Source organism: Heterocephalus glaber, unplaced genomic scaffold (assembly GCF_053883595.1).
Source record: "Heterocephalus glaber isolate CG9 unplaced genomic scaffold, H.glaber_assembly_v1.0 deba00000347, whole genome shotgun sequence".
Lineage (NCBI taxonomy): Eukaryota > Metazoa > Chordata > Mammalia > Rodentia > Bathyergidae > Heterocephalus > Heterocephalus glaber.
Genome location: NW_028258143.1, coordinates 21529840 through 21554271, shown reverse-complemented (window position 1 = coordinate 21554271; position 24432 = coordinate 21529840). Strand labels below are relative to the sequence as shown.

The following is a 24432-nucleotide window of genomic DNA, read 5'->3' as shown; positions in this document are numbered from 1 at the left end:
TGACAAGAAATGTACCTTCAGCCCCTCCAGGCTTTTCTTGATGTTGGTCACAAGAGTTCTTTCTTGGTGATGTGCTGTGTTGATCTGGGTGTTTTGGTAGTCTGTTATCACCCCCTTTCCTGTCAGTGAACCATAACCTGGTGAGCTGCCCAGCGCCTGGACTCAGGACAGTAAACAGCATGGTTCACAGCTGGAGATGGCACCTGCATTCCCTCCCCTTTGTTTCTACCCATCTTACTCCTTCCTATGGGAATGGAGAGCAGTCCATATCTTTCCCATGAGTTGTTACACTTAAATAGGAATGGCTTTTGGTTCTGATTGCCAAAAACTTCCTTTTAGGAGAGGTTCCAGCCCAGACAACTGAACCCAGGGACCCACCCCTGCTGGCACAACTCTGGAGAGCCTAGAAAAGCTTCCAGGGCTGGCTCTTCCTCTCTCTGAGGTAGAAGAGAGAGGAGAGGAGAGGAGAAGAAAGGGCAGACTTTTCTCTCAGAAGAACTTCTCTCAGCCTTGCCAACCCTAAAAGGTGATTGCTGTGCTCTGCCCAGGAGTCCTGAAAAACACCTGGGCAGCACTGCTCCCCACAGAGATGGCATGGTGCAAAGTCAGTGAAGGGAGTGGCTGGCGGGGGTGAGCGAAGGAGACAGTGATAGCTGTCAGATTCTGTGACACATACTTCATATGTGCTTTCAGACAAAGGAACTGAGGCACAGGTTCGTCAAGTAAACTGCTGAAGGTCTTATGAGTATTATGTAGTAGCACCTAGACTCCATAGGACAACCGTGTTTCTCCTGTACCACACTGATCCTTGCAATGGCCATGTGCCTCCTGGAATACACTAGGCATGACCAATGAGGTTTCTGACCTTCGAAAATCTCCACTCCTGAAGTCGCACCCCACACACAGACAGGATCCCTGAATACTGTGCCACCGCTTCCCGTACCTTCCTATTAATATGGCCAACAATGCTGCTGGGCCAGAAGGTAAGTATCACACACCCAAGAAACAATTCAGACAAACATCAAATGTCTCACAAAAGTTTTATTTGAATGAGGTCACATCTACACTTCTCATTTCAGTGTACAGACAATTCACAGTTCAGTACTGTGATTCTAATACAAGTTATACAAAACACTGAATACAGTGCACTTAATAGAAAAATAAATTACAGTTTCAAAGCTACTACAGAGCTTTACACATATAAAAAGTAAACACAAAATAGTTAGTGAGGTCCTCATAACCAACCATCTATAGTATCCAGATCTGAAGATAAACAGAGTAATGAGTTGTGACACAAAACACCTCTGATAAAGAGAAATCCTGAGAAGTGACTAAGTTATGGTCTCAAGCAGCATGATAAAGTAGGGACTTACAGATCCTACCATAGGACTGGGGAAGAATCGCAGCTCTACCAGCATGTCAACACAGCAAAATTCACCTCAAGTAAAGTTTCCATGATACAAACCATGTTCCTCATTCTGGGGGCTAATGCACAGGAAGTTTCAACCATCCTCTGATCATTCAAGAACCAGTATTTACGCTTTTGAGAGTAAAACAAAGGACAAATAACCTAGAATTATGCATTCTTCACTCTACAGAACTATTCAAATTTGTAAGCAACTACACGGCAAAGGGTAGGATTAATCAGAAATTGGTGAGCTCTCACAGATACAGAGCTGAGACTACAACTGCACCTTGTCTGGTTGTGCCAAATGTGCACAAGGATGCAACATTCAGATGGGCTAGGTGCCTCCAAGTGATAGATGACACTTCAGAACCCATCTGAATCCCTACCTGCCTTCCAGGTAGCCAGTCTACAAAGCTGGAAATCAGGGGTCAGGAGATGTTTTGTACATAAATCTTTACTGAACACAGCCATGTTCATATGTACTGCTGTTCATGCTGCCTTTGTGCTGTGCCAGCAGAGCTGACTGCTGAAGTACTTACTATCTCTAGCCGTTACGGAACATGCATGTGACCTCTGCTGAGTGAGAAGACAACAACTTTGTTTTTCTAGATCCTTAGAAAAATATGAAAGACTTTATGTGACAGGCAAATAATCCCACTACCAAAGGTTCTAGAGGGACTGTAGAACTTTCTCCTGGGGCTTAGCAAGAGAAGACAGAATAAAAGTTTTAGCTAGAACTGAGAAGCATGAAAGAGCGAACAGTCTAGAAAAACTCAAGGCTTTCATCTTTATAAGTCCATAGGACCTCTGAGATTGTACAAAAGCAAATAAAGCCAAAGAAGTTAGTAAAACTGTAAATATTTTTTCAAAAGAATTTTTCTTAAAGTGTAAAACTGTCAAGCACCCAAGGAACCTACTCACTGCTGATTAATAATGTCTCCTGAAGAATGAGTGTGAAATAACCATGAGCCCCTCGTTAGAAAGGAGATGCTGTAGGCAAATAGAATTAAGATCTCACTGATTAACTCATGTGCGGAGGGACAGACCAGGGCAGAAAGCTGCAACATTCATATCTTATTTTAAACTACCATGGCAACCCCCCTCCTCCTACCAGGATCCTCTCCTGGCTGCTCCCAGTGGGAAGGTGGCAGAGCAGCTGCACTGTTTCCCATGTGCAAGGCAAACCATCAAGAAGGCCTGCAGCACTCTCAAGGTCCCTCTTGCCTCAGCCCAACGTTATCAGCTGCCTTCTTATCCAGGGTCAGCTCCAGCCTCTTTGCCAGCTCCTCCACTGGTTCACACATGCTTCCCTCTTCTCTGAGACAGAGATTTCCCTTGCCTGCCTGCCAAAGACCTCCTCAGCCCCCTGCCTCTTCACCACTACTGTCCTCAGGAGAGCAGAATTGCATGAGCTGGTGTAGCAGCTCTGGGAACAACACCAGCAACAGATGACAAGGATCTTATATGTGACAGGTATCTAATCTGTCAGGGATAATCCATCATTCATATTTACCACTTCATGTTTGGACATTTTACTTTTAGTGGAGATTCAAATTAATGTTCCTATCAATATTTTGACTGGCAAGAATATAGGTACCTGAAGACAGGTACCTAAGTGACTAAAATATTTTCAAAAGACGAAATATTTTCAACACTTAATTTCTAAACCCTGGAAAGTTTAAGATAAGAATAGTACTACCTTCTAAACTGGACAGGAAATTCAGGTCTTTCAGGCCACAGTGCCTTTTAGCTGCTCTGTGTTTAGGAGCACAACACTAACCATGCAGAACATACAGGACATTCAGGGTTGTCAAGCACTGAAAAACCGATGCCCAATTCAACATGTTCTGGGTCAGGCCTAGGTTCTATGTGCCACAGCTGTGAGAAAACATGTTTTACAGTATAACCAATGACTGCCAAAAGCAGTCCAATGAAACTCACAAGCTTAGCATAATAGCTATGGGGAGGCAGCCAGTAAGAAGTGCCAACTTTCTCTCTTTCAGCAAAAATGTTTTGTGAAAAGTGCTTTCCAATCTATACAGCTCCCTGGGAAACAGTGTAAGATTAAAATTCCTGAGCTTTCCAGTCTGATCCTAGTGTGTTTGCCTGAGCACATCAGTATGCTACTGGGAGCCCAGGATAGTCCAAACTATGAAATTTTAAAGATCACAAAACTGGATGTTCTTTTAGACTGAGTAGTACAAACTAATATATACACATTTCAGGGCAGGAAACTTAAAAAACAATTCCTAGGAGGTAATCTTAACATCAGTCTTTTATTACTGGTGACTTTCCTGACATGGTTTCCAGATCATTTTCTTTCCCCACAGCAATTAAGGCTTACTTTTCAGCCTACAGTTCTAAAGCTAAATTAGTATTATTTCTGGGTTTTGGGATAACAGGTGGTTATTTGTATACTCTTCTATGATGAACATATACTACTTTAACATCCATAATTTTTTGTATAGGCCAAAAGGGATGGAGGAATTTTTGAGAAGTCTTTTGAACTAACAAAATCTCTGATGCAGTGTGACTTCTTTTAGTATGGTATACACAGTTTCATACATGGTAAGCATTTAAGAAACAAAAGCCTAAGGGCCGGGAATTTAGCTCAGTGGTTTCACCACCCTGCTTCGCAAGTGCAAGGACCCGAGTTTGATCCCCGGTACCAAAAAAAAAAAAAAAAAAAGAAAGAAACCAAAGCCTTTCATTCCTATCCCCATCCCCTATCTGTTTTTGTTTCTTCTTCTTTTTCAGTTTGAGAGCTCTCAATTTATTCAGCTTATATAGAAAGGAATTGGAAGTTCTATCTAAACAGGTGCTGATGTGGAGTACTGAAATTATGGAAGTCTAAAATGGCCTGAATTCCTCACCTGCCTCAGGAGGGCAAGCAGATGCTTCAGGTCAATGTCTAGGGTCTCTTGACTAGGAACTTGCCCCTCTTCCAGGCTGCAAAGTTAGTGTGGTGTATGGGAATACTTCTGGTGGGAAGGCAAAGCTGTAAAAATATGATGGGAAACTGATCGCTCTGTTGTTCTTTCTCAATGTTTATTTGATATTGATATAAACTCATAGGTAAGAGAGCCACTTCATAAGTCAAAAGTAGGGGAGACTGCTAGGAATTTAGCTCATTGGTGCCGCTACCTGCCTTTCAAGCGCAAGGTCCTGAGTTCGATCCCCGGTACCAAAAAAAAAAAAAAGTAGGGGAAACATTTAAAACCCTCTGTATTCTCTTCTCTTTAGTATTACACTACCTGTAAGAAGAACTGGCCCTAAATCTATCTAGGTATTGTCTGCATCAATTTCTAAATTCCTGATTTACACGTAATGCATGGAAAAGTACAATTTTTTAACAAGAATTCAGATCAAGGATGCTTACCCTGATACTACAGAGGGAAACAGCAATTAAAAGGCTAACAGGGCCGAGGATTTAGTTCAGTGGCACTGTGCCTGCCTTGCAAGCACAAGGTCCTGAGTTCGATCCCCAGTACAGACAGAGAGAAAAAAAAAGGTCGATAACTGCCAGAGGCAGTCTTGTTATAAAGTCATGATGAACAATTACAACCGCTAGGTGGAGCCAAGAGTTTGAAGGAAACTGCAGGGAAAGTTAATTCTCTTGATTTAGGAATTACCAACTCTAATGAAATTATATAAAGTAAAAAACCAGATACCCTCCTTTGGGAAAGTATGTAGTCTGATTAAATTCTTCCAGTTGGATGGAAAATGTAGCTTTTTAAAACAGAGTTGAAGTTAAATGTAGGTAGAACTTTTTTTACCTATAAGCAAAGGACAAGCTGCAGAATGCAACACATTCCAGCTGGAACAGATTCCAGGACAAACAGATTCCAGGACAAAGAGCTAGAGAGTGCTGGGCATTCCAGTTACCAGTTGGGAGGGGCAGTCTCTTAAAGCTCAGTGGTCAGTAAACACTTCTGCTTCAAGACAGTGTCTTCAGCCAAAGTTGGTGCAGAACTGAAAGGAAGAGAGAATGGATATTCAATGAAAACATCCAGGGTCGGCGGTGGGAAGGGAACAGGGGACATTCATGTTTCTACTAGACCACATGGAGATGCTGAGAACAGAGTAATTACAGACCTAAATGGATATGTGGTAATACCTAACTTAGGCAATAAGATATCCTGAAGAAGGAAATTTTCTAGATAACTGATGCTTATTTTATTTTGAAATATAAAATACCAACTTTATAGCCTGCTAGAGGGTACATGGCTGTAATCCCAGCACACTGGGAGAATGAGGTAAAAGGATTACAAGTTCAAGCCCAGCCTGAGCAATTTAGTGAAACCCTGTTTTAAAATAAAAAACAAAGGCCAGGGATTTATCTCAGTGGTACTGCCACCTGCCTTGCAAGCGCAAGGACTCGAGTTCCATACTGGGTACCAACAAACAAACAAACAAACAACCCCCCCAAAAATAAAAAAATAAAAAAATAAAACAAAAAAATGAGTTGGGGATGTAACTTAGTACAAAAGCCCTGGGTCAATCCCCCAGGACCACAAAAAAGAAAGCATACACATACCCTCAAAAGTTTCCTGATACCTAACACACAATTAACCATCTCTTCAGGAGTCAGAGATATAAATAGTACTGTGCTGAGCATGACAGCAACATGCTCAGGAGATAGCAAAAGGAGTATAGCCCTGTGCTTCTTTACATAGTCCTAGATGGTTATGCCCAAGTCCATATACCAGTTAATCTATTTGTTAGAGCCCTGAGAAAAATGAAAAGACATGGCCTTTGCATGAGGGCCTCAAGACTCTGCTATGCATGAACTGCATAAAGTCAGATGCAAGGATGTATCAACATCTAATTTGGTAAACAATATTAAAGTACCCAATACAAAAAAACACAATGTAAAGGCCAAAAGCATTCACAAGATTCATAAATGAAATACCAATCATCTTTATCATCACTCTTCATTTCTACTACCTAGACATGAGTAATTTCAACTGTTTTTTCTGGTAGTTTCCTTCACTTTCTATATCCATGGTTCCCAAACAGTGGTCCCTGGAATCTGTTAGAAATGTAAATTCTTGGGCCCCACCCCTAAAACACTGAATCAGATGTTCAGGACAGGGCTCAGTAGCCTGTATTTTAACAAGCCTTCATCCAAACAACAAAAGTTCCATCTGCTCTGAGTGATGTTTACTGTGAAGGATTAACTTTCTCATATCCCCACCAAGCCTCATAATCTTGCCTTCTTTTCAACACAGCTATCTGACCAATTTTGTTCATGTTAATATTCAGTGTTTGCTGAAATTATGAAAACACTTTCACAACTGGGTGTCAGTGTATATTTCTTTTGTTCAATTTTTGTTTGCTCTGTATTTAATAAATGACTCACTTAAAAAAATTATCCTTAATATTTCAAGTAGAATCTCCTCTCAGTTTATTGAGGCAAGTTATGTAATTAAAAATCTGTTGTTTTAATAGAACACATCTTCAGTAGCTTCCTGAGAAACGCTGTTTGGAAAAAACATATTTTAGAGAATTATATGTCTAAAACTATCTCTATTCTAATGTCACATTTCACTGATAACGTTTTTCTGGATATTAAATTCTAGTGAAAAATGAGTTCCCTCCAGGACTCTGAGGTATTGCTCCTTTCTATTCTAGCTTTCAGTAATATCTGCTTCCATTTTGAGTCCAGTCCTTGCCAGGTGCTTTTGTTTCCCCCTTGCTGGAGCCTTAAACTTTGCCTTCACTTTAATCTGAAGCTTCGTGACGTTCCTTGAGCCTATTTTCATTCTGTGCAGGACACGCAGTAGGCCCCTTTAATCCAGAAACTTAAGTGTCTATATTGTAGAACTCTTGATTTCTGTCTTTGACAATTTCCTCACTTGCACAAACTCATTCTTCTTTCTGGACTTTCTAGGATTTACATATTGGACTTCATAGACTAATCCTCCATTTTTCTTAACCTCTTCTCTCCCAGTTTTTACCTTTTCTCTAGTTTTTAGGAAATGGCCTCAATCTTCAATACATTCTTTGGATTTTATTTTTAATGTGGTTAATAATTTTCAAAAATAGTTCTTTGTGTTCTTTTATAAAGTTTCCTGTAACTATTACATAAATACAGTATCTTTTAAATTTAGATAAAAATTTTGTGAAGTTTTCTTCATGTCTTTATTTCATTTCTTTCTCAGTTTACCTCTTTTGGACTTTCCTCACACATTTCTTCCTATCTAAAAGGCAAACACTGAGATGCTGTTTCATAGCTGCACATATATATGTACAAAACTCATCAATTAATTGTCTTACAGTTAACTATTAATATTTCTAGCAATTTCACTAATGATCCATAAATGTTAGTAGTATCTGTACACCTTTTTTCTCTAGTTGGTTTGTGTCTCCAGTGAGTAATCCTCTTACTTTCTCACCTGAGACTTACAGCTGGCCAAGACATTAGGGAAGCTGAAAAAAGAAAGAAGGTTGGAAATCTCACCCTTCATGTGTGCACTTTGAGGTAAACTGTTTTCAATTCAGAGCCTTATTCCAAATGCAAATTCTCAGAATTCAGAGGCTCTCTGGCCTGCCTCCTCAGAGGAAAGACTTCAGAATTATGCCACCATAAGCAGGGGTAGAGGGCAAATGCTCTAAATGAGTAACTTCAATCACTTCTCATACTCTTAGCCCTACCTGGTGCTTTATCTTCATAAATGTCTGTTTCCCCCAATTCCTGTTTTTGCATAAATAAACTGCAAAGCATTGCCATTTGTCTTCTGCATACAATCTCTATTTTTATAGCAGCAAATTATGAGGCACATAAAAGATTAGAAAAATAACTCATTAAATTTGTATATGGAGCTATTTGACTAGATGTAAGTTTCTAAAAGGCAGGTTCCATGTTGGTCCTGTTCAATGCTATCTTCAGTGCCATAGTCATGCCAGGTATACCACAGACATTTAATGAGTATCTGGTAAGTAAATAATGATATTACTGTACAGACTATGGAGATAAAGATATAATTTTAAAATTAAAGTATGAATTTCTTTCAAGTTAGTTATCTCTAATAATTTTCCTCTCTCTGATTAGGAAAACATCTACTGTACTTCAACTGATCTACATTCTCAATACCAATGTGGATATGAGAAATGGCAGCAAATCACAAAAAAGGTCTGAGGTTACAGCGAAAGTAATTATAAATCTTTTGCAAAACAGGTGGTTATGTTCTCAAATAAGGAAAAGGTCTCTTCTGTCTGTAGCAAGCAGTATGGTGAAGTGAGCTCAACAAGTATCAGTAAGAGCTACCTTGGGAATCTCCTACTTCACTTTTTTACTGCATCTCTTCACCTGTGCTGATGGGCAGCACAATTATCACTATTATAGCAACACAATCAGAATAAGAAAGATGAAAGGAACAGACACAAACTGATTTTAAAACAAATATAAAAACATAAAGATAAGCCTGTTAATATTTTTTTAGCAAAGACTTCACAAAGAAACCCTAATATCTTTGTAGAAACTTACTAGTAGTAAAGAAAAAAATCATACTAAACCATAAACAGAGGAACAATTTATCCAATTTCAATGAATGAACTGACACTGCTATTTTATACAGAATTAACTTTATTATTTGTTCCTCCAAAAGATGCCTATAAACAAACCGAGAAATAATTTCCTCACCTGGTCACAGCATCTACCAAGAATGGTGCTGGGGGAGAGATCAGTGAGATTCCATCTTTATTACCATGTCCCTCCTTCTCTGCCAAAGACGTTCCACATCCAGCAAGTCCATTAGAAATGGCACTACTCTGCTGTGGGAGATATACAACAAGTCTGGATAGCCAAGGTAACAACGCTTACCCACTCAGCTCCAAATCAGCTCTCTGCTAATGACTATGGCAAGAAGGAAGATAATCTTGATGTTCATGTTGTTTTGCTTTTTAAACTATTCTTACCCTCCAATTTTTATTGTTTTGTCTGTATCCTTAAGCATTTATAGACAGAAAAATGAAGTCATGAATTTGAAGCCATTATATTCAGTTAATAGAGCTTTGATAACAACTCCCATGTTTGTAAAGAAACACAAGAACTTATGCCCATTTAGGTCTCCCTCTCAGAAAAAAAGTCACAAATATGAACTTACTGGGATAATCCACCGGGGTGTGATTATGGATGCTGAAGAAACCTAAAACAAATTTTATATAAGTATTTACTTTTAGGGAAGACTGACTTATTTTCATAATTATACTCATAAATACTTTCTTCTATTTTGAAATGTATTATAGGGGTGCAATTTTTGAAAATAAATTTTATTTTATCCCATTCCCCCTCTCAAGCCCCTTCCCCTCCCTATGTACAAAAGCTTTGTTTCCATTTCTTCCTTTTATTTTCACTTTTTTTCTTGTCCCTTCCTTCCTTTCTCCGTCCCTTCTCCCTTGTTCCCCTTCCCATTTGAACATTTTCTTCCCATTTCCCAACATCCATTATACATCTCAGTCCTTATTTCCACATTGTTTCTCACACTAGAGAAAAAAATGCAGAATTTAAACATGTGTGTCTGATTTATTTCACTTGAGCGTGTCGTCTCAAGGTCCATCCATTTAGCTATAAATGTCTGAAGCTCATCCTTTATGACAACAGCAGTACTCCATTGTATAAAAAACCCCACATCTTCTTTATCCACTGGTCAGTTGATGGGCATTTGGGCTGTTTCCAAGATTTAGCTATTACAAACTGTGCTGCTATTAAACATGGGTGTGCATACATTGCTGTAGTATGATGCTTTTAATTTTTTTGGGAAGATACCAAGAAGAGGTATAACTGGTTAAATGGAACCTCTAGTTTTGGTTTTTTTAGAAATCTTAGGGAGTGCAATTCTTAATGCGCCCCCTTGATCTGACATGGACTTCTGAATCAAAGATTCTTTTCTATAACACAAATGCAATACTCACCATGTAAGAAATTATCATAATTTTGAGAATCTCTAATGTAAACATGTATGAATCAAGAATGCACTACTACTTTCAGTTTATTTAATAATACTTAACTGCATTTCATACTCAGGGTTTAGTTTAACTTTCTATCTTCTGAAAGTTCAGTTAATTACAAATAATCATAGCCTTCTAAGCAGCATCCTAAGCAATGGATTGTGACTAATCCAAATGAAAGAAAGTACTGAAAAAATGTGTTTATAAAGAGGAAATTCTTTAATTATCATGCAAGTGTGAAGGAAGTATCAATAAAAACACCCATTTTGCTCCTGATTCATATAGCCTTTGTTTTATTTGACTTCAGTGTTTAATTTTCTAGATATTACCTCTCTGTACAGAATTACAACCTAATGAAACTCCCCTACTTTAGAAACTTAGACTAGTCCTTGCACTGGAGCCCTTACTTACTGATAAGAAAAATTCAGTGTTAAGTCCAAATCTTAGTAAGTTAGATAACCACCAGAAGAATAAAAATATAAAGTATGACTTTCCTTCAAATATTAAGAAAACGCATTTTAATAATAGCAAATAGAGCAATAGAGAGAAAAAATGTTGTAAACAGCAAAGAAAAAATGGTTTGGCAGAAATGAATAACCATAATTATAGTAAATATAATAAATTAACCATAATATGAACATAATACAACCATATACTAACCATAATTACAGTAAATATAAATGTGTTAAACTGAACATGGAAATTCTCAAAATTTTTCAAAAGAGATCCAGCAAAATACTGTTCACAAAAGACCCATTTAAAACCAATGGATATAGAAAAGCTGAAAATAAAGACAGAAAATTATGTACCAAACAATACAAATTTAAGGCTAGGGAGTCAGTGTTTGTATCTGTATAAAGGAAATTAAGAGAGAAAAAAGGGTAAAAAAGGAAAAAAATGACAAAGGCTTGCCAGGCAGGGTGCCCCACACCAACGATCCCAGCTATAGGGCAGGCTAAAGCAGGAAGACCAGGCCAGCCCAGACAACTCAATGAGTTCTCATCTTAAAAAATTACATAAAATAAAGAAAAGAAAGAGAAAAGCAAGCTAAAAGGAGCTCAAGAAAGATCATAGGTGCATCTAACAGTATATTTTTTAAATATATTAAGCAACAATTGAAAGACCTAGGAATATGTGAACAATGGATTAAGCAATAATTGGAGATAGTAAAAGTAACCCTCAGAAATTGCTAGAATGTTCAGAATAACTTGCAGATTGCCCAATGGGAGAATTCAGCAAGTTCACTACACACAAAATCAGCTTGTACATTCAACAGTGGAAAAGTAAATAGTATTCAAAAAAATCAATGAAACTACACGGTATTTAGAATTTAATCTAACAATTCAGAAGACTTACAAAGAACACTTAGAGAGTAATAAAGATGAGAAAATGGATATATAGATCATGTTCATCAAAAAGAAAAATTTCATGTTACAAACATGCCACTTACCTGCAAAAATACAAATTCCATTAAAGTGTGAGAAGGATTTGTGGGGAAATGACAAGCTGATTCTAAAATTTATAAGTCAGTATACATCACATAATAAAACATATTATAAAGGGTAACTCAGGAGAAAAGAGAAAAGAGAAATGAAAGTGAAGATGGAGGATAAAAGGAAAATGAAAGAAAAGCTTTCCATGGACCTGAAAGACAAGTGTGTCGTAGACTGAGGGTACGTTTAACTTATTTTAGGTACCTTATATTTTTTTAAAGTATACTATCGTATTGATCTTAGGGCTACTTCTAGTTACAAATTTATTTTACATATTTACCCATTCCCAAACTGATGATACTCTTAGTACCTTTCAAAATTTTCTTCTTAGTAATGGATATTCCTGCTCTAACTTTTAGGGTTTGCCATAGCTCTTCTCTAGAAAGATGGAACTTTATAATCTGGAAACTCCTTAAGAGTAGAAAGTGTAGCCTAGATAAGCCATAAAAATGCAATGAAGAGTGAGGCATGGTGGTGCACATCTGTAATCCCAGCACTCTGGAGTTTAGGCAGGAGGACTGCAAGTTCTAGTCCAGTCTGGGCAACTTACAGACTGAGACACTATTTTAAGAATTAAGAAAGGGATGGGTCAAATGTTTTACACACACACACACACCCCAACATGGGTAACTTAGCAAGACCTTGGCTCAAAATAAAATAACATAAAAGGGCTAGGATATAGCTCAGTGATATAGTGCTTGTCTAGTAGGTGTGAGGCCCTGGATTCATTTCTCGGTATTGCAGGGAAAAAAAGTGTGTATAGTTCTCATAACTGAGAAACCTATAAACTTAACTGAAGGGATAGTCTACAAATAGAACTTAGGATGCATAAACATCTATATTTTGATGTTTAACAGAAGCATTCTAGAGGCTGCAGGATTTAGCTCAGTGGTTCTGCTGCCTACCTCGCAAGCACAAGGACCCAAGTTCCATTTCCAGTACCAACAACAAAAAAAAAGAGAAGCATTCTAAATTTGTAGGGAACATATATTGGTGATATAAACTCTTTTTGTTTTGATCATCCTGGGGATTGAAACCAGAGCCTTGCTCATTCTAGGCAAGTGCTCAACTTTTGACTTACATCTTTAGCCCCGTCTTTTATTTGTACCAGGGATCGAACTCAGGACCTTGCACTTGTCAGGCAGGCACTGTGCTGCTGAGCTACAACCCCAGTCCTTATCTTTAGCCCTTCTTAAAAAAATTCATTTGATTTTTCATTACTTTAACACCTACCCACTATGACAAAGAACATACCTTCACTTGCAGTCAGTGTTCTAAATTAAGCCCCCATGCATTTCTCCTTTAGGCTTCAGAATATCTTGTTTAAATTTTAGAAGTTATTTCTTGTCTATTTAAAGAATTACAATGGCTTAATTTTAAAACTATCCTTTTTGTTTTGTCTATTCACTTGTGCTAACTTGTGATTATTTATTCTTTGGTAGTATTTTTATTGCTTTAAGCTGGTGGTTCCCAGACCACATCTGCATCTTCTGGGAACATGGGTAGAACTACAATTTTTCAGGCCTCCTAAAGACACACCAAATTAAAAATTTTGAGGTGTGGCCCAGCACTCTGTTTTAATATGCCCTCCAGGTTATACTAAGACATGGTTGAGTTTCAGAATTAATGATCCAAGGGGACATCCTGCTCCACAGAAAGTGTTATCTACTTCCAGGCCCTTAGAATAGCATCTAGTTCCCACAGCAATTTTTGTCATATCGCTTGTAAGGCATTCATTACTGGAAAGATGAAACTGTTTCTCAGTTGTAAAGTGGCACCTTGGTTCACAAACGCTTTTGTTCGTGAACAATTTGGTTTGCAAACATAAGTTTTTGGCAAAATTTTGGTTTTGTATGTGAACTCTGCATCAGGTAAGGAATATGACCACAGCCATCTTTCCTAATGAACACAAAGATAGCCATCTTTTCCAGAATCATGGAATGAATCAAGTTTGTGAACTCAGGTACCATTGTATTATGGTTGTAGCACTAAATACAGTACCTTCTAGACTGTAATGATGATTGGCACATTAATGCTGACTATGCTCCCACCTATCAATAAAATGTTTAAAAATGAAGCATTTCCTTATTGTCTTAACTCATTAAGACTATCTCCATGTTTTCTCTCATGTTATTTAATATGATGTTAAATTATTGACTTAAAGTGATTTCTATACAGAGGCATGTAAATTCAAAGCAGTAGAATTTTAGTACAGGAAGACAATGCTAAGTAGTTACTGAAATACAAACTTATTAAATGAAAAAGTTTTACTAAATTGTTGAGCAGGCAAAAATTGGAATCCATGGCCAGGGATTTAGCTCAGTGGTTCTGGCGCCTGCCTCAAAAGCACAAGGTCCTAAGTTCGATCCCCGGTACCAAAAATAAATAAATAAATAAAAATTGAGGTCTAGCAGGAACATTTTTCAAAACAGAAATTCCTTTTCATTTTGCTTTTTAAAAGCATATTTACCTGGGGTGTGACTGTGTGATCAATTAGATTCTCAGTTAGAGATAAGAGCAAGGCATCCAATTCATCTGTAGCATCCTATGGAAGATAAAACATCTAGAATTGTTAAATGATTATCACGAGACTTTAAGTTTTTTCCACATTCTCTTAGTATGTAATTCTGAACCAGGCCTGGTGAGTGTTAATCCTCTAAACAAATAAGAAAATTCAAGAATCACAGTCTGATGATTTAATTTTTTCATGGAGGGGAACCTAGACTATGATCAGAACTTGAAATGTTCTGTAAATTTTCATAGCTCTGTTTTTTGGTGAGAGAAAACTTGTATGGGTATGAGACTGTGCTGGTTTTCTGTAGACTAGCTGAGAGTGACAAGAGTCACCATAGAAGACAGTAGTGAGTCAAGGAGATAACTCAAATTCTCCTCCAATAAATGTTAATATTTTTCTCCTTCCTCTCATCTTCCTCGTGCCCTACCCCTTGGCTAAGTGCACCGTAAGCAGTATGAAGGTAGAGACCACGTTTCATTCATTTTGTAATCTGTGATGCCCAGCATGTTGTATAGTAAATATCATCTACATAATAAATCTTTGAACTAAATGTCCTTCTCTTTTCTAAAAAAAAAATTTCAGGTTCTTTAATAGTTTTCAGTGACTAACCAAAGATGTCAATGTCTTATTGGGATTTTAACTAGAAAAAAGAACTCCCAGTTGAAGGCACTGTAAATTGAATTTTTAAGCTTCAAAGTTTTAAAGATTACACATCTAAATATCAACTATACACGTCTTTGCATAGTGAGACTAAAGGTGATTTCTAGTTTTTCCTTCATGAAATATTTGGTAAATTTTCAAAACAAATATACATTATGCAAGGAGAATAAATTGGTACATGTTAATTTGGAAGGACAATTTTAAACTTGCAAATTAAAGCATTCATGGCCAATGAACTGAATTTCTCCAACTTCTGAGTGGACACAGGAATGATAGAAGCTAGGATGATCCGGTTATACTCCAACACAATCAATGACATGTCCCGAATATTTAAAAGTTTATTTCAATCAACATTTACCTAGTGCCTCTTACTTTCCATATATTACTATTTGAGACATACGGATAAAACAATAAACACAACAGATCTCGCACACAAGTTTATATTCTCCAGAGTAAATCACACTACAAATTTCAATATTATCACCTTAGTTCAAGATACACAGCCTCAACTCTTTCATCTAATAAGCACTTTAAAATTATCTATTTGCATGTAACAATGTATGTCCTTAAAAGGAAAATGAGTGAAAGTATTGCTAGAGCCCAAAACCACCCCCAAAACAAAAATACAAACAGTAACACAAAACCTGAAGAGGAAACTCTGAGATAGTCTTGCAAAGAATGTGTCAAAAAGATTCTCCCTAGAGAACTGAGGCTCAATGCATTACTCACAATGTTCATCAGAAATCACCAGATGTCCCTAGATTAAACTCAATGTTGTCTTTGGAAAATCTTAAAGAAGTATTCTCACCTTTAGAAGAGAATCCTTGTCCACAGGTGTGGTATGTACCACGGAAAGAGAATCTTTGGAGACGGGCACATTATTCTCACTTACTACAACACTGGGGAACAAAAAAGGGACAAATTCAGATCATGGAGGACCTGTAGAAAAAGGCAGCATGTTTGAAGAAAAGACTCAGAAAAGAAGAACAAAGAATTCATGTAGGGGAAGAAGAAATGACAAGTAGTGCTTCTAGCAGTCTATGCTACACTCATATGCCTGTCTCCAATCTGTACCAGAAGAGCTTTTATATCCAAGTCAGACTCACTCATAGCTACATCAAAATAGCAGACTACCCTGCTTCCTTCCTAAAATCTCACTACAATGACAGAACTGTCTTCTGGCTTCCAGTGCAGAGTCTTCCGTTTCCAGCATTGACCCTTCAGTCTTCTGGTGCAGACTCTTCCTTCGGCCTACTGATACAGACTTGCACAGGATATTACACTGAGCTCCAGGCGTTCAACTGGATCCTTTGGATCCCCAGCACACAGACAGCCCTTTTGCACTCTTCCACATCCAACTCTGTGGGTGGCCGTTGTAAGCCAATCTTGTAAACTCTTTTATACAAAAATATTTGTTTATCTTAAGTAAGCACTGACTGATACAGAATTTGGTACCAGAGAAGTGGGGTTGTTGCTGTGACTGTACCTGACCATGAGGTTCAGGAACCTTTGGAACTGGCTTATGGGAAGAGTTTGGAAAGGCTCGAGATGCCAGCTGAACAAGCAGTCCTGCAAAGCCTTAAGTTGTACTTGATGGGAGATTCTGGTCAGAAGCCAGAAGATCAATTGCTGATAGAAATGCTGCCAGTAAAGACCAGGTTCAGGAAGTTTCTGCTGAGAAGAAGGACTGCACTGGCTGTTGGACTCCACACACCATGTGTGTTATGCCTTGCACAAAGTTTGTCTGTATCTGCAAATCATATATGTGATAAGGGTCTTGTATCCAGACCCTGTTGGGGATGTGTTCTAAGACCATGAATGTACATCTGAAACCACAGATAGCCCTGAATCCTATATACACTACACTTTTTTCTTACACAGAGCTACGATCAAGTTTAATTCATAAATTAAGTCCAGTAACATATTAACAACAATAATAAAACAGAATTATAATACTATCCTGTAGTAAAGTTATGTGAATGTTATTCTTCCTAATAAAATTTTTGTTTTTGTTCTTGAAAGCAAGTGGGTTCTTCACTCTATATGTAGTTCATGGCAGTACTGCCACAGTAACAGAGTTCATCTGTCCTTCCATGTTTTATTCTCTACTGGTACCTCCTTTGGATCACTACATCTGAGCTTCAGGGACATTATTGAGTAATACAAGACGACTTGACCATAATGATGCAACTGTCTGATAACTGTGATGGCTGCTATGTGAGTAACAGGTGGTAGTATATGCAGCATGCATATAGACAACAAAGGATGCTGTGAGACTGCATCATGTTACTCAGAACAGTGCAATTTAAAATTTATGAATTGTTTATTTCTGGAATTTTCCACTTAATATTTTCAAACAGTGGATGATCACTGAAGCTACAAAAAATAAAACCACTGATAAGGGGGAACCACTGTATAAAGGATTTTACAACTCAACAACAAAAAGATAGACAACTCAAACAATAAATGAACAAAGGATTTTATAACACATTTCTTTAAAGGGGATATATAAATAGCCAATAAATACACAGAAAGATGCCCAACATCCTTAGTCATTATGAAAGTATAACTGAAAACTATAATGAGGTAGAACTTTGGAAGTGGAAAATCTTGAGTTGTAAGGGTGTGAGGAAATCACAACCCTAACACATTGCTAGGAGGAACAGAAAATGGTATAGCCATTGTGGAAAACAGCCTTGCAGTTCCTTTAAAAGTTAAACATAGAATTACCATACAACTCACCAATTCTACTATAGATACATATCCAAAATAATTGAAAAGAAATGTTCAAATAAAAACTTGTACATAAATATTTACTCTAGCATTATTCTTTTTTTTTTTAGGTACTGGGGATCGAACTCAGGTCCTTGCGCTTGTGCAGCAGGCAGTGAAACCACTGAGCTAAATCCCCGGCCCCCTAGCATTATTCTTAACAGCCAAAAGTGGAAACAACTCAAGTGTCCATGAATGCATGAATGAATAAACAAAATGTAGTACATTCAAACAATGGAATATTATGCATCCATAAAAAGAATAAAGCCTTGATGCACGTTACAATATGGATGATCTTTGAAACATTATGCTAAGGGAAAGAAGAGAGCAAAAAGGATCTTATATTACAGAATACTACTTTTTTTTTTTTTGGTACTGGGGATCAAACTATGGTCCTTGCTCTTGCAAGGCAGGCGGCGGAACCACTGAGCTAAATCCCCAGCCCCAGAATACTACTTAAATGAAATTTCCAGAACAGATAAATCTATAGAGATAGAATGTAGATAAGTGGTTCCTCAGGGGAGCAGCAGAGGGGTAGGGGTGGGAGTAATCACAGTAGGGGACAAAGCAAGCTTAAGAGTATAGGATTTCATCTTGAGGTGATGAAAATATTTTAAAATTAGATACTAATGATGGCTGTATATGTCTGTGAAGATATTAAAAACAACTGAATTGTATCCTTTTTGGGGGGGGGGGTACCAGGGATAGAACTTGGGTCCTTGAACTTGGGTCCTTGCACTTGCACAGCAGGTGGTGAAACCACTGAGCTAAATCCCCGGCCCTGAATTGTATACTTAAAGTGGGTGAATTGTGTGGTATCTGAATCATATCTCAATAAAGCTGTTTCTACAAAAATAAATTATCTAAATAAATTATTTCCAAAAAAGACATACATGAAAAGATGGTCAACATCATTAATCCTTAAGTACAAATCAAAATTATAGTGAGATGCTATTTCAAACTCATTAGGATAGGTAAATTTTTTTAAAAATATGGAATAATAAATGCAGAATAAAAACGATATTGAGAAACTGGAACCCTCACACATGGCTGGTGGGAATGGAAAATGCTGCAGCCATTTTGGAAGACAGTTTGTATTTCTCTAAAAAGTTAAAGTTACCACGTGACTGAGGAGTGGTATTACTCCTAGGGTTATACTAAATTGAAACATGCCTACAAAAAAAATCATGTATGCAAAATGTTCACAGCAACTTTATTCATAATGGTCAAAAAGTGGATACAGGGCTTGGGAGTTAGCTCAGTGGTGCTGCGCCTGCCTCGCAAGAGTGAAGTCCTGAGTTCAATCCCAGGTACTGGAAAAAAGAAAAGTGGATATAACCCAAGTGTCCACCAATGTATACATGGATAAACAAATGTGATATAAATATATACTAGAATATTATTCAGCCATAAATAAGGGTGAAGTACCAATGCATGTCACAATATGGAGGGACCTTTTTAACATTAGTTGAATATAAGAAGCAGGCACAAACAACCACATCTGCTATGGCTCCATTCACAGGAACTATCCAGAGTAGATAAATCCATACATAGAAAGTAGACAAGTGGCTGCCGGGTACCCTGTGTGAGGGGAAGTGAAAGCTAATGGGCAAGGGGTTACTTTCAGGTATGATGACAACTGGATAGTGGTAATAGTTGCACAACTTTGTGAATACTCTAAAGACCACTTAATTGTATATTTTTAAAGGAATTTTGTATATCTGAATTGTATATTTTTAAAATAATTTTGTGGTATATGAATTATCTCCCAATAAAAAAGATGAAAGAAAAGTGATCTAAATCTATATGAAAATGCTAAGATATGACAAAGCTTGATATCTGGTACACAGATATATTCCCACTCTCTCTCTCTCTCTCTGTTTTCTCCTTCTCTCCATGGTTTTCTCTATGCCTAAAATATTTTGTTTTTTAAAAGGAAGTATAATAGTAATGGGTTGTAAGTGCAGCTCAATGGTAGAACACGTGTCTAGCACATACGAGGTCCTGAGTTCAATCGCAAGCACTGGAAAAAATAAATAAAAGGAGGTACAGTAATAAAAAGTATGGGATAACATAAAGAAAAACAGGTTAACAGAAAGGAAAAGGTCTAGAAATAGACCCAAGTTTTTAAGAGAACTCAGCATATTTCAAATCCTGGACAAGGGGAGGGGGTATGCACCACATTATTCAAAATATGAACAACCATTTAGAAAAATAAATCTAAAAGTCAGAGTGTATTATGATCTTCCTAGCTTCAGGAGTTCAATGAAACTTCTGATGAACAAAGGGCAGTCCTGTGCCCATTTTCTCTCCTTTTGGCAAGCAAAAAATTTTCATTGAGGTTATTCTAAATAAAATTTCAACAATAACAATAGTACTAAAAATGTCAGGACTAACATTTGTTAGAATTAATAAAAAGGTAAGTTGTACTAACTTTCCCTCAATTTTTTCTAATCACCAATCAGTATACTTGTAGAGTCCCATATGCAAAGCATGTTATAGACTTATGTGCATGTGGGACTGAGTATAATTAATCAAAAAACTCTCCAATGGTTAAATTTTGAGTAATGGGGAAAAAAAAAACTTTCACTCAAAACTTTTTAGCACAAACTAAGAACAGATCATTGGACACACAGTGATAAACAAAACAAAGAGCAAAATAAACGCTGCATAACAGGAATTAGGGAGACAAATCATTTGCAAGTGGGCAATGTTTCTAGAGATGGAGGAAGGGGGAGTGAGAGTCAGGGAAAGAGAAATAAAAATAATTAAGATGTGTTAATGTACACGTATTAACTGCCCACAATGAATGTAATCACTATATACTCCAAACATGTACTAATAAAGGATATTTTAAACACCCAACAAGATAAATAAATGACATAATCATTAAAGAGAAGAGAAGCAGATGAAAGGTGGAGTAGCAAAAACATCTGCTCAATTAATGTGAGAGCCAACGTAAGTTTATAAGAACAAGACCACCCTGATGACAAGACGACACTAAATCATGACACTCAAGAGAATATACATTCCTTACTAGGTGTGAGAATAAAAATTTAATTTTTTAAAGATTTTTTTGCTCTATAGTTCAAATTTGATAAAGACAAATGGGAATGTAGGGAGACTAACTAAAACTAGGTACTAAGAATCTCAGTGGTGGATAGAGAAGAGTGATTTCAAGCTGTTTCAAATATATACAGGAAACTATGAGATGACAGATTAGGGAAAGGAAAAAAAGAGCCCCTACTCAAGAAAAAGATCCAGAAAGAAAAAAAAGGTAACAGGAAAAGATAAGAAAATCCATTTAATTCATTCTACCCAGAACTGTACCTGATTGTAGGAGCATCTGGAACACTGGTGCTTCCGTGACTTAATAAGCTATCTTCTCTTATAACCTAAGAAAATGAAATCATAAGATATTAAATATTTAAGGATACCAAAGTAACAAAAACTTACATTTCTTTTTAATAAAAATAGAAATATAAGTTTGCTTCAGTTCAAATAAGAGGTAATCATACCTTACTAGTTCTGTACCTACCACAGTACTCTTCTGTGGCCAAATAATCTAAGATTCAACATTAATATGTTTGGTATAACATTTTCTTGTTCTTACTGTACAGTTATAAATTATTTAAGACACTAAAGTGTGTTACACCGAAAATATATGCACAATACACAAAGACTCAAAGCCAGAATTTTCTGAATTTACATGCTAAACAGAGAAACATTTTAGGTCCCATATTTGGCATTTATGTTTCCCCAAATGCAAGAAATACTTTAAGAAGGATATACAATAATCTTTTCTGAAGAGCTCAGTTTTCTCCCAATTTTACCTCAGTTCTATTTACATATAGTAAAATGCATGCATTTTAGATGTATAGTTCAATGAATTTTCAAAAATATGTACAGGTGTGTAACCAACATATGTAACATTTCCACTATTTCCAACCCCCAAAATATTTCCCTGAGCTTCTCCTTTATCTCATCAAAACTCTTGCTCATGGCAAACAACAAATTACATTTTCTACAGGCTCATATAATTGGAATCACATAACATCTATCTTTTGGGTCTGTCTCTTCAGAGCAGGATAATGTTTTTAAGGTTTATGCATGTTGTGCATGTCTCATCAATTCACTCTTTTTCAGTTGCTGAGTGGCACTGCTCTGTATGGACATACTACAATACCTGATTATGTGCTGGTGGACATTTGTATTTCCAGTTTTTAGCTATTACAAATAAAGTTGCTGGGAATATTAGTTTACTAGTATCTGTATAAACTTAAGTTTTAATTGCTCTAGGATAAATATCTAAGAGTGTAATTGGCTGGGTCAGACATATGCTTAATATATTGACAAACTTTCCTAAAGGGTTTATGCCATTTTATATCCTTACCAGCAATGTGCATATGTTGTAGGAGCTCCATCACAGGGATGTTCAGTCTTTAATTTTATCTATTTTAGTGGATGTATCTTTCTCAGTGAAGTGTGATGTTAACAGTAATTTTTTCATAGATTTCTTTATCAGGCTGGAGAAATTCCAGTCTATCCATACTTTGCTAAGAGTTTCATAAACAGGTGTTGAATTTTGTGGAATGCATTTTTATGACTCTAGACAATTTAATATATTTTTAATATGTGAACTAAACTGGAGTTAGGATGATAAACCAACTTTTTTCCTGAGAGAACCCCACATGGTCATGATGTATGATGCTATTTGTAAATTGCTGAGTATGATTTGATTATATTTTGTTAAGAACTTTTATGTCTATGTTGAAGGAGTTTATTTTTTTCTAGTTATAGTACTGGGATAATGCTAGACTTATAAAATGAATTAGGAAGTCCTCCATCTTCTATTTTCTGAAAGAGTTTTTATAGAACTGTTACAACTTCTTTAAATATTTGGTAGATTTCTACCACGAAAGCATCTGGTCCCAGATTTTTCTTTATGAAAAGATTTTAGCTACAAAACCAAATCCCTTTAATTTAGAACAAATGAAGTTATTTCCTGCTTCTTCAAGTCAAGAAAGATCCAAAAGTATGACTGAAATGCAATGATGTCTTAGCCCATTCAAGTTGCTATAACAAAATGATACAAACTAGATGGCCTACAAATAGTAAACCTTTACTTCACACAGTTTCATAGGCTGGGAGGACCAAAAGATTGAGGTGCTGGCAGGTTCAGTGTCTGGTGAGGCCTGTTCCTCTTAGATGGTGGAAAGTACAAGCAAGCTACTTTGGGGCTTTTTCTAAGAGCATTCGTCCCATTAAGGAAGGCTTTGCTTTCAAGATCTAATCCTCTTTGGCCACTCCACCGCACCCACCCCAGAGGTAGGGGCTTCTGGGCCGCCATTCCACCACTGCCAGCCCAGCGGAAGGGGCTTCCTGGCCATCGTTCCACCAATCCCAGCCCAGAGGGAGGGGATTGCAGGGCCCTGTTCCACCACACCCAGCCCAGAGGTAGGGGGTTCCGGGCTGCTGTTCCACCCCTCACAGCCCAGAGGAAGGGGCTTCTGGGCACTGTTCCACTGCTCCCAGCCCAGAGGAAGGGGCTTCTGGGCTGCTGTTCTATGACTCCCAGCCCAGAGGTAGGGGCTTCTGGGCCACCCTTCCACCACTCCCAGCTCAGAGGAGGTGAGCCGTTCGGGAGCCAACAGCATACTCCCCCACATTGTCAAAATGAGAAGACACCCAAACAAGTCTCAAAACCAGACTTCCAGATCACCTACAGCAACCCCAAAGGGAAATGAGATGGAACAGTCTGATACAAAACCACCTGGACACTCTGAACTGGCAACAAAAGGATCTGGAAAAAATGAAATCAGAAATAATTTCTCAGATAACAGCAGAGATTGTGCTCATAGTGCAAGACATGATTAATAAATCTAGAGAGGAGCTGAGGAACATGATGGAATCCAAACATAGGAAACAAATGGAATCCATACAACAGATAGAAACTGACTTCCAGGAGATGAAAAACTTCATTGAAAGTATACACAGCAGAATGAGCCAATGTGAGGACAGAATTTCAGATACAGAAGATAAGATTGTAATTAGTGACTGAGAAAAGAAAAATTGCTTTAAAATTGTAAGGGAACATGAGAAATCGATCCAGCAGCTGCTAGACAATGCAAAGAAGAATAACATAAGACTGATTGGAGTCAATGAAGAAACAGGAGAGAGTGCAGATGACATAAAAAAAACTGTTCACACAAGTGATGGCAGAAAACTTCCCAAGCAGGGGAAAAGAACTTGACATACAAGTGAGGCATATAGGACTCCAAATAGCCTTGATCAAAAAAAAATCTATACATAGGCATATAATTGTTAAGATTCCAGAAACCAACAGAAGAACAAAGTTCTACAAGCAGTTAGAGAAAAGAAACAAATCACATACAAAGGAAAACCCATCAGAATTAGAGCTGACTTCTCAACGCAAACCCTCAAGGCAAGAAGAGCTTGGAGTGATGTATTCCAAGCCCTAAAGGAAAACAGCCTCCAACCTAGATTGATGTACCCTGCAAAACTATCTTTCAAAATTGATGGAGAAATAAGATACTTTCATGACAAAGAGCACTTGAGGAACTTCATGAATACCAAACCAGCACTCAAAAAAATTTCAGACAATATCCTAG

The 24432-nt window shown here is 37.3% G+C and overlaps 1 protein-coding gene across 7 annotated transcripts in view; it reads right to left on the bottom strand.

The window, feature by feature from the left end:
• Positions 1 to 1023: 1023 nt before the first annotated feature.
• The window catches only part of Epb41l5 (erythrocyte membrane protein band 4.1 like 5), a 167278-nt gene continuing 143869 nt past the window's right edge, over positions 1024 to 24432 (bottom strand). For 5 of the 7 annotated variants that reach the window (XM_004836051.3, XM_013076723.3, XM_087198107.1 and 2 more), the window contains 6 exons: positions 21131 to 21195; positions 15837 to 15927; positions 14324 to 14398; positions 9517 to 9558; positions 9054 to 9184; positions 1024 to 5380 (listed from right to left, as the gene is read on the bottom strand). In XM_004836051.3, the coding sequence (XP_004836108.1) occupies positions 5314 to 5380; positions 9054 to 9184; positions 9517 to 9558; positions 14324 to 14398; positions 15837 to 15927; positions 21131 to 21195 (471 nt within the window). In that variant the 3' untranslated portion in view covers positions 1024 to 5313. The remainder of the gene's footprint in view (positions 5381 to 9053; positions 9185 to 9516; positions 9559 to 14323; positions 14399 to 15836; positions 15928 to 21130; positions 21196 to 24432) is intronic. The other 2 variants (XM_021236549.2, XM_087198126.1) reach the window with 2 other exon arrangements.